The 13,990-nt window shown below is 37.2% G+C and overlaps 3 protein-coding genes across 3 annotated transcripts; 2 read left to right on the forward strand and 1 right to left on the reverse strand.

The window, feature by feature from the left end:
• Positions 1-311: 311 nt before the first annotated feature.
• On the forward strand, positions 312-4,143 carry PCOAH_00055070 (Uncharacterized protein; the record flags this gene model as incomplete). The annotated part of the gene is made up of 5 exons (XM_020062287.1): positions 312-957; positions 1,098-3,371; positions 3,583-3,734; positions 3,923-4,001; positions 4,127-4,143. The coding sequence occupies 5 exons, from the start codon at positions 312-314 to the stop codon at positions 4,141-4,143; spliced, it is 3,168 nt and encodes a 1,055-aa protein (XP_019917474.1).
• Positions 4,144-6,826: 2,683 nt separating this feature from the next.
• On the forward strand, positions 6,827-9,607 carry PCOAH_00055080 (Uncharacterized protein; the record flags this gene model as incomplete). The annotated part of the gene is made up of 10 exons (XM_020062288.1): positions 6,827-7,519; positions 7,665-7,737; positions 7,920-8,045; positions 8,180-8,217; positions 8,373-8,434; positions 8,572-8,705; positions 8,827-8,868; positions 9,040-9,150; positions 9,287-9,357; positions 9,515-9,607. 10 exons carry the CDS (start codon positions 6,827-6,829, stop codon positions 9,605-9,607), a joined length of 1,443 nt encoding a protein of 480 aa, XP_019917547.1.
• Positions 9,608-10,802: 1,195 nt separating this feature from the next.
• Positions 10,803-12,623, reverse strand: PCOAH_00055090 (Adapter complex; the record flags this gene model as incomplete). Its single annotated transcript, XM_020062289.1, has 1 exon — positions 10,803-12,623. One exon carries the CDS (start codon positions 12,621-12,623, stop codon positions 10,803-10,805), a length of 1,821 nt encoding a protein of 606 aa, XP_019917666.1.
• Between the last annotated feature and the right edge of the window lie 1,367 nt (positions 12,624-13,990).

The raw sequence follows: 13,990 nt of genomic DNA on the forward strand, positions 1-13,990 counted from the left end.
TATATCAATCTGTTCGCCCGAATTTTAAATAAATTTTTAACACCCATTTTGAAGTAACGGCAAAAGGGAGCCCATGTACATGTGGTTGCCTAGACCGTGGTTGTCCAGTTTGCGCATATACACCCCGTTTACACTTCCCTTTCAAAGTTGCCCATTAATGCGGCCGCTGGGGACGTATACGCTCACATAACACCTTAGCCGCAACGTTAAGGCTTTCCTTCATGTGTTGTGTGCACGTGCGTGGTATGTGCATTTTTGACCCTTAAGGAACATCCCCTTTTTGCTGATCACTCATTTGTTGTCAAAAAAAAATGGAGTACGGAAATGGAGGGGACAAGATTTTCGACTTGCATTCAATCAGTCGAGAGAAGTTGGAGTTGGTGGAAGTTTTCTATGATAAAATGAAGGACACAACAAACGCAAATGCGTTGTACTTATACGCCCTGCAAATTTTTAAAATCTGTAATATCCATAATGAATTGCCTCGTTTGGTGGTATTTGGGCAGCAGTCCATGGGGAAGACGACGCTTTTGGATTTTATTATGGGAGGACCCATGGGTTATACAAGCTCAGACACAGGAACCAAGCAGCCCATTGTTATCATTCTAAAACCTAGTGAAACGAATAAAATAGAATGCTATTTGAATAAGAAGAAAGTAAGCATTGATGATTTGCATGAGAAAATGAAAGCCATTATGGCTAACCTGAATGAGACAATTATTCCAAAAGAGCTAGAAGTGGAAATTTCCATCCCAGGTGGTATTTACGCTACGTTTGTCGATTTGCCAGGAATAAAGGATGATTCTAAAGCGGGGTCAGAGCTGACGCGCAAAATTGTCCGTAATTATGTGCAGAATTTCCCGAACGATATTTACATTTTGGTGAAGAAGGCGTCGGACGATCCGGCCAACTGGCCCTACCATTTGAGGGAGTTTTTCATGAAACCCAAACCTGTGGGTAAGTTGTGTGAATGGGTTACATGATTTAAGGGTGTGCCGGATACACGCTACTCATATGGTTAATGCGCTCCCGTAGTATAATTACTGTGCATTTATCACTCTATGATTCTTTTTCCCCCCCTTGTGTCAATATTACAGGTCTCGGACTGCAAAACAAACAGTGCATCGTCGTGGGGACGAGGGCGTTGGAATTTCTGAACAATGAACTGAGCACAATAAAAACGCTGACGGAGCTGCACGACAGGGTGAAGAAAAGAGGAATCACGGACCACAATGATAATATTCTATCGCTCTACTTATTGGAATTGTTTTCCATACCGATAGAGCAGAAGGAAAAAAATGACTTTGTAACGAATAGAATTGCGATGTATTCGAAAATACTTAACGGAAGAAAACACGTGCTAGACATGCTGATGAACAAATTTGAAAACGATTGTAACGATTCCGTTAAGAAGGAGCTACTAGATTGCTTCGATGTGGAGAAATTCAAACAAGAAGTGAATAGCAAATTTATGAACATCCTAATACAGCAGTTACGTAAGGTAGAAGTGAAGTTAGAAAAAAAAAAATCTAAGATGGATTTTTATAATAAAAAATTAGAAGAGCTATACAACAAGGGAAATATACTCAGCATAAGAGAGCAAGTCAAATTGTACATACGAGAATTGGTTAACATTGTATCTAATTTGTTGACAGGAAATTACCCTATTTTAAATTTGCCAAATAATGGAGAAGACTTTTTAAAAAAATATGGTGGAACTTTAATGGAAAATTTAAAAGACGGAAATGAACTAGCCGTGGAGTTATTTGAAAAGCAGGGATTGTACGACGAAAACTTTCTTAACTACTTAAATGAGTGTTTGTGCAAATATGCAAGTGAAAATGATATAAATAAATCCATCTCGTCGGAGAGTAACTACGACATCAATAGTATCCTGAACAATAAGGACCTTCACAACGGTACCAACAACAACAACAACAATAACAATAATAATAGTAGTAGTAATAAAAGGGCGGACAATTACGACACGCTAAACGATATGGAAAAAAAAAACTTTGACAATGTACCTGCTCTCGTGGAAGGGCAACCTGTGAGATTCATTCTGGCGAAGGAGGAAAGCAGCATGTTCGGCGTTGTACAAAATACACCCACAGATGTGAAAAGTAAAAATATATTAGTCAGCTTCTACTTCAGAAATAGCAACACAGAAGAGCAAGTGCAAATAAAGTCCGTTGAGAAGGACAGGTTAATCGTTATCAAGGCAGTCGAAACGCTGAATGGCGATCCCTCCTTCTTGAATGGACTACAAGTTTGGTACAAAATGGTAAGAGATGATGGATGGGTTGGATTCGATAAAGCAGAAATTATTAAAGTGTTTAACAACAATAGTAAAGTTAAAGACGTGCTGATTAGAAATTTGTCGAAAAATGATGAAGTCATATCCATAAAAATTAACGACCTCTACATGGATTACGCAAATGATGAAAATAAAGAAAATGAGGAAAATGAAGAAAACGAAGAAATGAAAGAAAATGATGATGACATACTTAAAAAAATTGCAGGAGCTCATACCGATTTGAAAATCCTAAATCAGCTAGCCATCACATATATTTGCAAATGGCTCAAATATAATATTGCACAAATTGAACCTGAGAAAGATTTCTCAGATGAAGTCCTACTACAAATGATGAGAAGCATTCACAACATCGTCGACCAGAGTGACTGGAAACCATTAGTTGTTGATCTTCTGCAAGCCAATATAAGTGGAAATATTTTACACCTCACCAAATTAGCTAGCTGCTCAGCTGCCGTAGCGCTGAATAGAGTATTCAAAGCAGGTTTGGGAGAAATTAACAGAAAAATTAAAAATAATTACATGGATGAAAATATATACCTCTTAAGCACAAATCCGAAATTCTTGGACGAATTGAATCAGGCCTTGCATAATTTCTGCAAAGAAAGAGCCATAACATGTGCCAGCGAAATGAAAGACATTGTTTTTGAGCAAACCTATGCTGTGCATTTCGAAATCATCGAAGAAATTTTCGATGGCTGCAAACTGTTTGAAGATAACTTCCTCACGCCTAGTGGTGTTAAACCCACCATGTCCATAATTACCAAAAATGTGAAACAAAATTTGGCATACAGAAACCATCAGTTATCCCTAACTGATATTAAAATTAACAAAAAGTCAAAGTCGAAGGAACTCATACAGGAGGAGGTTAAGCTACAATTCTGGGCCATCAAAATGCTCATATCCGTTCCCTTCGCAACGAAGATTTATGCCCATTTTCTGAACAATATTTTGCCCAAAAATAAGCACCTGGCCAATGTGTTGGACTATTCGATTGACTGCGAGAGCACGCTGGAGAAGTACATCCAGAGCAAGCTGCTTAACCGGGAGGTGAACGGTATGCGGAAACGTGACTACAGAACAGCGCGCCCCCGTGTGCATAGCAATGACCCATTGATATTAGCTGCGTACCCCTTTTCCCTCCTTTCATGCGCGTACACATGTGTTGTATTTGTTATGTACACTTCCCCACTGTGCGGATTTGCACAAATAGGGCCACGCTTACAGCATATTACGTCCTCCTTATTTCCCCACCCCCACCCACACAGGTGTCATGGTCCCAATTGATGACAAGGAGCTAATGTCGCACTACAACATCATCGACAATAGAGACAATCTTTTGAGGAAGCTGGAAAACCAGAAGAGGCTCAACCAGTACATAACCATCGTTGCAAATTCGATCAAGCTTCTGAAAAATAATGTAATACGAAAAAGGATAAATAAAATTGCGCACGTTTTTATTTTGTCCCCAATTGGGCTTACTCCTTTGCCATTTTTTCTTTTTTCTCTTTTGGCTGAGCTTTTCTTCCATGTTAATTTTCTGAAATGCGCCAAATGTTGCAATTTTCACTGCGTGCCCATTTGCCTATTTTTCTTTCCCATTTTTAGTTATCCAAGGACAGCACACTTGATTTTGTTACCAAGTTGGATTTTGGTCAGGAAAATAAAAAAAATTGGCATCGTTCAGGTACGTAACGGGAAAATATTAGCCTTTCGAATTTTCATATTTGCTGTGCCCCCTGGCGATAGCTTAAAACAGCACATGTTTGCATAACTCTTCATTTTTCCCCATTTCCTTTTATTCCCCTTCAGATTCGTATGAAGACTGACGTCCTCTTCGGTACTACAGGAACTGGATTTCCTTTTTTTTTTTTTTTTTTTTTTTGTCACTTTTGTCTGTTTCTTCACCTTAGTGCCCATGCAAGGTATATGATTATTATATGTATATATTTTTTTTTTTTTTTCGTTTGTGTTAATTTATTAAAATTCACCGCATAAGCGTGTAGAGGCCTTTTTACGTGTCACATGCTTATGTGTACGCCGCTTCCGATTTGTTACATTTATTTGTCTACCTGTGAGCGTATGCCACAGTTGCTTACACGTGCGTACATGTCCATTACGTTGGTACGCCGCCCCCACATTTTAAACTTCCCCCCGCTAAATTTTAATACTCCCGAAAGGATAAAATTTAACTTGCTTATGAATTCCGCATTTGGCATAAGTTCCCACGGATTATGGCGCCTATGTCTTTTCACCGTTCGTATATTATATTCAATTTGTTCCACTTATGTGGAATATTTTTTTTTTTCCCATGGGCCCTCCTTCCATGCATAAGCATAAGCGTCTTATAAATATCCTGCTACGGGAGTACACATGCAAATATATACAACCTTCCGGCGTATACTCTCGTACGCTGTGATGAATTACGTGTAGGTATTTTCATCCCCGTGTCCCCTCGGCTTTTCAATTAAAAACCATTACACGCCTGCATCACTGAAGGGTGTAGTACACATACGCGAATGTGAAATTGGCACATTTTAAATTTGTTCACTCGTACATATAAAACTTTAATTTATGACCAAATTAAACGGCAGAAAAAGGAATTGCTTTTCCACGCTCTTTTTGTGTTACAGTTCTGCGCAAAAAGGTACTACATTAACAATGTTCACAAAAATGACGTTTCCATTTTTGCAACATCTTTGCTGCATTTTTGCTTTTTCCTTTTCCTTCCACACCACTGTAACTCCATGACGGGAGGAAAAACAATCTATCATTTGTTCAGCCAAATTGATGGGTAAAAAAAAAATACAGCAAGTTTTTCAAAAAAATGAGAAAAAATTATGTTGAACATTTGCTTTTCCTTCACTTGCGTTAAAAAAAAGTTATTCATCACAATGTGCGTAACATGGCTTTTTTCCTTTATTTTTTCTTTTCTCTTTCTCCATTTGGTCTTTCCCACGCATTGTTTGGAAGGAAAAGCGCTTTACTATCGTTACGTATGTTTTACGTATGACATATGCATGCCCATGAATGCCTCATTTCTGGACATGTTTCGCAGCTTAAACCTTTCATCATATCATAAAACGTTTTATAAAAAAAACGCACAAATTATATCTCGTCATATTGCGTGTATAAGCGCAATTGCCTAACCAAAAAAAAAAAAAAAGCAAGCAAAAATGGTACCTGCGGAACGAAACAAGTGAAGCCTTAATTTTACCAATATAAACGCGTATACAGTTGGAACAAAACATGGATTTTTTCTCGCATGTGCCATCGCCTTTTTTTTTTTTTTTTTTTGTGGCAAATGGGGGAAATTTATTGCCCTCTAAATTTATGAAGCGAATGCAACGAAAGGAACTTTCAAATTTTTCTCACCTTTTTTCTTGTAAGTTTTTTTTTTTCTTTTTCCTGCTTAAACGCTCATCATGTGTAGTATATATAACTGCTTTTCCATTTAAGCCGCTCATTCATTCGTTAGCGCCTTATTCACTAGGACCAGTAACGCATCGCAAAATGATATATACATATAATATGTATATTATGTACCTATCCATTTAGCATTCCCCGCGCAGCGCCCATTTTTATCCATGCATTCGCAAACTTTTCCTTTAAGCATCCCTAGGTTTGTGTATTCACTAGTACTTCTCATTTACCCTTTTACGCGTTTTATATCATTGCATGAATTCACCGCGTGCAAGCAAACCAGCGCAACCACTGATCAACTGATCCGCTGACGAAGATACTCTTTGATTCACTTTCCTTTTTTTTTTTTTTTTTTTTGTTCCTACCTTACCGGTAGAATGAAGTAACCTAAACGAATGCATGCGGCCTCGCTTCCTACATACCCATAAATACATGCAAATGTATTCCCACGTGAATACTCGGAAAATATACGCATACATTTCGTGACTTCACAAAATATGGGCCTTTTGAATGATAATTTTTTAAGGTGTTTTTTTCTTTATTTCCATTTGCCCCTCCCTTTAAGTTAAACCTTATTTTGTGGAACTCTTTCCCCCTAATGCCACAAGCATTGTAATAGTATGCCGATTCGACATTAGTACGTACTTATAGTTTAGCTTTTGCCCATATGCAAAAACGTGTCCCTACCTACACATACGTGCTACATATATATATGCGTGTAAATAAGTTCATCTAGGGAGAGGTTCCCCCCAGACACACTTATATCGAGATAATTTAGAACAGATTATATAACGCTATATCATTTCTCATTTTTTGTGTGTATTTTTATTCGTAATTGATATTTTTATTTTCCTCGCAACGGTCACCTTAAAGAAGAGGAAAAAAATATACTGACGTCTTGACAGTTCATACAACTGCATCACCATGCTTAACTGTTTCCCCTCTACATATTGACATTCACGAGAGTACATGCTTAAGCATTTCCACGTTGGCGCCCCGTCGTTGCAATAAGCACTTTGCTGACGAGGCGTAACAGACAGACGGACAGACGAACAGACAGACAAACGCAGACACACAGAAGGGCCAATTATGATGAAGGCCCTTAAACCGTATAGCAAGAAAAAGGAAGAAGTACAAAATCATGATGACATGAACACAGAAAATCCAACTGTTAATGGCATCAATATAAACGATATAAACATAAACGATATAGAAGAAAATTTAAGTGACGACAAAAATGAACGGAAAGTTAAAAAAAAAGGGAAAGCCATCGAATATTATTTGTTCGATGTAGAGGCATATAACACCACCAACAACAGTACGATAGAAAGTTTCGTTGACTTAAGTTCTATAAGATCAAATTATTTATCAGAAAATAGGAAAAAGAAAGCCAAGAAAAAAAAAACTAGCTATTTAAAAAAACAGCTAAAAATTTACAAAAAGAAATATAAAATATTGCCAGAACATAACATTGACCAAGATACCAGCTACGAAGAATCTGTGAAAAATGAAAATAAAGACAATAGAATTTACGACCTCAAGGAGGTCAAAACGGATAAAGGAACAAATGACTTCTTGCCACAAATACGAAAGAACACCATCAATCTGAAGAAGGACGTGTTTGTAAATGTAATAAAATTTATCATCCTCGTTTCGTCGATTTTCTCCTTCGGTACGTTCAGTACAACCATAACAAAGTACATTATTTTTGTGAAGAAATTTAATTACACGCTAATTATCACGCTTCTGGAATTTTTCATTATGTATCTGATTCTGAAGATGGTAAGGAAAGGATTTGACAGTGGGTGGGCAATACCTCCTCGAAGGGGTTTCCTGGGTTATACGCTTCATGTACCTATCACAGTGTCCCAATAATTTGAACCTCACATACACTTAAACACCCTTACAATAATGTATTCACAATTAGGTAATCTTCTGTGGGAAAATGAAGAGTTCGACAAACTTAACGAGGAAGGAATACATCAAATATATCATTTCGAGTAAGGCATTTTTTTCTTGCCCCGTCTAGGGAGCGCTCGCCGATCCCCACGGCGTTCTCCCACGCAAACTTACATGTACACATAAAAATTCATGTATGTATTTATGTATGTATATATATGTACATTATATTTGTTTATGAATGCTTCCTTACGTTGCTCCTTTTCTTTTCCACCTCCCGCAGTTTCGGCACAACTAGGACTCAGCGTTGTGACAGGCAATAGCGCCTACTCTTATTTGGAAATTCCGGTCATTTCTGTCATTAAATCCAGTTCGCTAATATTGATATATTTTTTATCCATCAAATTTGGTAACCTCCCTTTTTTCAAAGATCTCTGCTGATTTGTTCGAAGCGGAATAGTTTTCTCGCCTAACAGCTTGCACGTGTTAATATGTGTGAATATATGCATACGTATGTTTTTTCCCCAACCCCAATTGTGACAGGTTTGAAGGAATTCAAGTGCTCCCTGTTGTGTTCTATTGTAAGTGGATGAAGGAAACAGGCGCACGCCTAATAACGCCGTATAGGATAATACGGGCATACGTTTGGGCGTGTATACATATGTGCACATATATGTAGGCGAAAAGAAGTTTCCATGTGACATTGCAATAATCTTCCCTTCTTCCCCTTCCGCAGCTTACAATACTGATGGGGGTAATTATGAGCATTACCACGCTGAAAATAGACAGCCTATTTGGGTAAGAAAAAAATAAAATAAATTAAATAAATAAAATAAAATAAAAACGGTCGAAGCGAACATGGAAGAAGTATATCAACCACATTGGGGTTGCCTTTACTTTATTCATCACTCATTTCCCCTTCCCCCTTTTTATAGTATGTTCCTGTTGGTAATATCCGTCATCGCGTCATCCCTTAAGTGGGTTTTTACCAATGTTTTGTTAAGATCAACATCCATGAAGCTGCACATTATTTTGTTACACATATACCAAATGGCCATGCTTATCATAAGTAAGGATCTGCATGAGAACGTAAAGTGCTTTCACACCGAGTTGGATTTGCGCCAGCATGTGTGTGTACCTTTTTTTTGCAAAATGTCCACATGATAAAAATTGTTTCCCCCACTTTGTAGTTATCCCCACACTTGTGATCGATTTTACCTGTATTGTTAAAGGTGAGTGTAGCGAAAACGCAAATCGAGGTAGTTTTACTTCCAGGAAGGAAGACGTATATTATATTATAACTTAACTTTATGTGAATGTTCCCCTACTTGTTATTATATGTGCGCAAATTTACATTTAAAAAATTTCCACCTTGGACATTCTTTTTTTTTTTTTTTTTTCAGATTATAATAGCAACGTTTTAACGGTTGACCAGATACTTTCCGCATTGATTCTAGTCGCCATTGGCGCAGTGAGCAGCATATTTTTAATTCTATCTGAATTCTCATTAATATGTAAAATGCAAGAAAAAGATATACACATTCGTGATGTGCCAGAAGAGGGCACAATTTCGATGCACATACATGTAGCAGTGCCTTATGCGTACAACACGTGTAAGAACATTTTTTTTCCCCCTTTTTTTTTTCGCAGCGTACACTTCATCCGTGACCCTGAGTATAGTCTTTATAGGGAGGGAGGCAATCCTTTTGATTATTGGATCGGTGAGCGAACGTCATATGTGCTCCTAAGCAGTTATGCTTTTCCTCCATTCCTGTGGCAGCTAAGCAGTTCTGTCCTTTATTCCTTTGTTCGCACAGTACCTACACATATACATATATATGTACTCACGTGTGCGCCCTTCCCCCCCTTACCCTTTAGCTATTTTTTGGTGAAAATATCGATTTTAGTTCATCCATTGGTATAGCAATTTCGATGATTGGTACCATCCTCTATGGTTATGCGTCAAAGTGATGGCCCTGATCCAAGCGGGCCATATAAGACAACGTATGTGCACGCGTAACCACCCCGCGAATAATACGCATAATCCACCTTTTAAAACACCTTTTTTTCAATTCGAGTATATATTGTTTTTGTAATTTGTGTTCCACGTGTCTGCACACGAAATGAAGTGCAGGCATAAAAATGTTTACGCCACCGTCCAAAGGTATACACCCATCCAAAAAAAAAAAAAAAAAGCTTTACCAAAATGTTATGAGTTTTTTTTTTTATTTTTAACACATTTTTACACATTCTCCTTTTTTTTTTTTGTGTGTTAATTTTTTTTAACTGAAATGTTATTATTAAAAAAAAAAAAAGTTTTAGGAAAATTTATCAAAAACAAATTTTATAAATATGATAGTCAACGTTTTTATATTTACATAAACGTTGTTACACACAGGTGGGCTTTATACGCGTACCAATTTATATGTTCATATGTACTTCCTACAAGAGCATTTATGTACGTATGTGTTTATACTCACATACGCATATCTACGCGCAAGCGGTGTGATGAAAAAAGGAGAGGCACGACTGCCTCCCAAAATGGATGCGTGCCCACAATTTGAGCTTCGAAATCGGGAAATCGCGCAGCCTATCGGCATGGGATTGGATCACATAAATCATAAATACATTTCGCATTGATCAGGAAATAATAATCACATTAAAAGGTGTAAAAACAAATGGGGTAAAAAAAAACGTGTGCAGAAACGTGGAAAAAAATTGCACATGTACAAAAGCACACACATAATGCATAAGCACACATGTATGCACAACGGCATAGGTAGACAAACATATGTAGTTATATGCCACTGGGGAGAGAGGGGCGACATTTGAAAAATGCAAAATTTGCTAAAACGACTGTGTTCACGGGGGGTATATACACGAAAGTCCGATTTGGGGTTAACCAAAGGGGAGACTAAAAAAAAAATGAAATAGCCGGATCACCCTTCAGAATGAGGAAGCCTGGTTGGGTAACTAAAAATTGCGCACATAATTTATACGTATGGGATATAAATATATGTACACATATATGTATCCATGCATACCCATACGTTGTGCTAGACCTCGTCCCCCTTGGGGTGGATCCGTGCCAATAAACATACATCCGCCATGTGTCCATACGCATGGGGCGTGTGCAACTTTAAAAAAAAAATCACAAACTTGTTTTTCACTTGTACTGGTATATACCAGACTCGGTTAAGTATTTAATCCACTTAATAATTTTATAATTGGATTTTTCGAAAACTTTAAGATATTTGATATACACGCCACTGGAAGTAAACATGGGGATTTTAAAATTTAGCGTGATGGGCATTTTGTAGGTATTTAAAAACTTAACTGTATTCATATTTTTAACTTTGTGTACTTGTAAAACAACCTTGGACAAGTCGTCCACCTTTTGTGTATTATTCATGTTGGAGTAAATTTGGTTTTGATTTTCAAGCGTTAAATATATCCTAATGCTATGTTCACTTGCGCTCGAAAATTTTTTAATTCTCCAGGTGACGATTCCCTCAATGTTGTTAAATTCAGTTTTTCCAATCGACTTATATTTCACTTCAACATCTTCAGAGAATTTATAAATAGGAATTTTTATCACAACGTCGGTGGCATACATGCTTCCCCTATAATTTGACTTAATGGTAACAGCGTATTCGTACCTGTTTGTATTTTTATAATCCCCATAGATACTTTTACTATTATTTGTGAGTTTTTTGAGAGAGAATTTTTTCTCCAACGATTTGGAGTACTGAAGTATGGGGTTGTATATAGCTATAATGTGAAAGGGTATCTGTATATTCTTCGTAATAGTATATTTCATCAGTTCGAATGTACCATCCGGGGGGGTGAAGGTAATGAGTTTACTATTTTCATACTTGGAGAGAGTCACACAATGGTGAAAAATGCAATTGTCGATAATTATGTCGTCAGTTTGCTTATCTTCACTTGAGTTTTTCCTCTTGCTATTGCTTTGATTGGATTTTCCTTTTCCAATATTCTTCGAGCTACTATTCGCCGAGGTAGCATTATTGAGGTGATTATTCCCACTAGAGGCATTACTGGCATTGTTAAGAAGGTTAAACATATTATTTGTGCTGAGTTCACATATAGGCATCCCTGAGAGGCAACATTTCAGTGTGACCTTTCCATTGATATGGGCATATATTAAATTGTTGCTATTTATTGTAACATTTAGTATCTCCAATATATCAATGTATATTTCATTTTTTTTATAATAAATGTTGTTATTTCTCCAAGTGCAATTTCCCGTTATGTAATTAAAATTATTCGCTGGTTTATTGTTGTTAATTATTTTATTTTTAATTCGGTTGAGCGTTTCCTTGCCTATATATTTTAATTTATTTTTTTCATTCAATTCGTAACTGTTTGAATTTTTTAAGCTATTCTTCTTTTTGTAAGAGTCTTTACTACTTCCATTATAATATTTCATGTGTAGTCCTTCATTCTGGTTTTGTATATTCGTGTCATGTACAATATCTTCAATCACACAGTTGGGGTTCCGTAGCTCATTTGACACCTTCTGAAAGTACTTAGAAGTCCTACTGTAATATTTGACCTTATTGAGGAGGCTATTCTTTAAAATATTTACTTCCAACGTTTGTGGATATCCGTAGTCTATTATTTCATCACATATTTCGTAAATCAGCACAAAGTTGTTTACTATATTTATTCCCGAAATTTCCTTGTTAAGGAAGTAATTTAATATTTCGATAAATTTATATATAAAGTTGAAGATCAGGCAAATATTTGAGTTGCTTCTGGTCAGAACGGTTATCACAATTTCGTTTATGCTCACGTTTAGGAAGAAGACGTTGTTTATTTCTACTATTGGGTGCTCGAAGAATCTCTTCGTTTTTATATATTTGTTTATGTAATGATTCAGGTCGTTCTTTCTCGTCACGTTTCGATAGTTCCTCTGTATTAGCAACTGCCCGTTTATGAAAAAAATGTACAGGGCGTCTATCATCTTGGGTTCGCATATTCTTCGGCACTGCTTCGGGGGTCGTTCCTACGTCACGGTCACGTGAACCCCACTTCGTTGCTATTATCATTAACTAGGGTGATGCGGGTGGACATCCGGAATGCAGCCCCTTCACACACCTTTACCGCGGTTTGCGCTCGGAGTTGAACCTATATGCTCACAGGGGGGTACGTTAATTCGACCATGCAGCCATTCACCCCTGCGGTTGTGCTGCTATCCACACATACGTACAAATATGCAATCTCAAGCAGACATAAGTATAAGCACAACCACAACCACAAGCACTTTGTGAAGAGTTCACATTTCGCATGCCACCCAGATGATGGGGCAAAAGGGCTTGCTCGATAAAACTACTAAATTACAACAAAAAAAAAAAACGTAATGTAAATGTAATGTAATGTGATGTAAAAAAATTACGCGGAAGACAGGGAAGTAAAATGTGCCACGTGAGGGCTAAAAACAAAAGTCTTCGATGAATTATCAACACTAAAGTAGATCAGCCGTTCGTTCTTTACAAATGGACGAATGGTCTTTCGAGGGTCAAATAGCACGCCGCATAACTGCCCTTCTCTCCATCCGTGTTGTTAGGGTCGGTCACTTGAATGGCTTTACGCTAGCAGAATGGTATGTGCGCATGTACATATATGTATATTTTATACGCATAAACATAATCACTTTTCCTAAGCCGCCTTCCCAAACTTGTGCATGGCTGTGCAGGAAAACAACTTGTCGAAATGAGCGCTTCTTCTTACACGGTGAGCAAAACAAACGTAAATACCATTTCGAAAAGATGGTAAAGGGGGCACCGGTAGCTAAAAAAATTCTCTGAAATGTTCTAAAGTTTGCAAAAACGTGCTAGTCTCTTTTAATACGCTAAATGCAGATTTATGTATACATTTACGCATGCATATGGTGGCGGCTAATTCGTCGCATAGTAAACGTTGGCATATACTTTTGTTTGAATGGTTTTATCTGGGCATTTGTACATTTTGCTGTTTTTATTCATTAGCGCCAAAACGGTTAACCTTCTCTATTCAGACTATACCGCTACTAGTTTGCTAAAACCTTTCTCATTAAATTAGGAACACTCGTTTCCATTGCTCTGGTTGATAAATTATCATATCGTTATATTGCTGATATACAAGTTCATATGGATGTATGTAATATGGGCACGTGAATAAACATGAGATAGTTTCTCTTTTTTTTAATGGCGATGATGACTACGACTTGAAAAGTGGGTACATCTCCAATTCGGTTTCTCTTCCGTGGGGTGAGTATTATACACGGGTAGCGTATTCACCATTGAGGCATTAAAGTTAAGGGACGTTTTACAAACTTTTTTTTTAATGATG

This window comes from Plasmodium coatneyi, chromosome 14 (assembly GCF_001680005.1).
Source record: "Plasmodium coatneyi strain Hackeri chromosome 14, complete sequence".
NCBI lineage: Eukaryota > Apicomplexa > Aconoidasida > Haemosporida > Plasmodiidae > Plasmodium > Plasmodium coatneyi.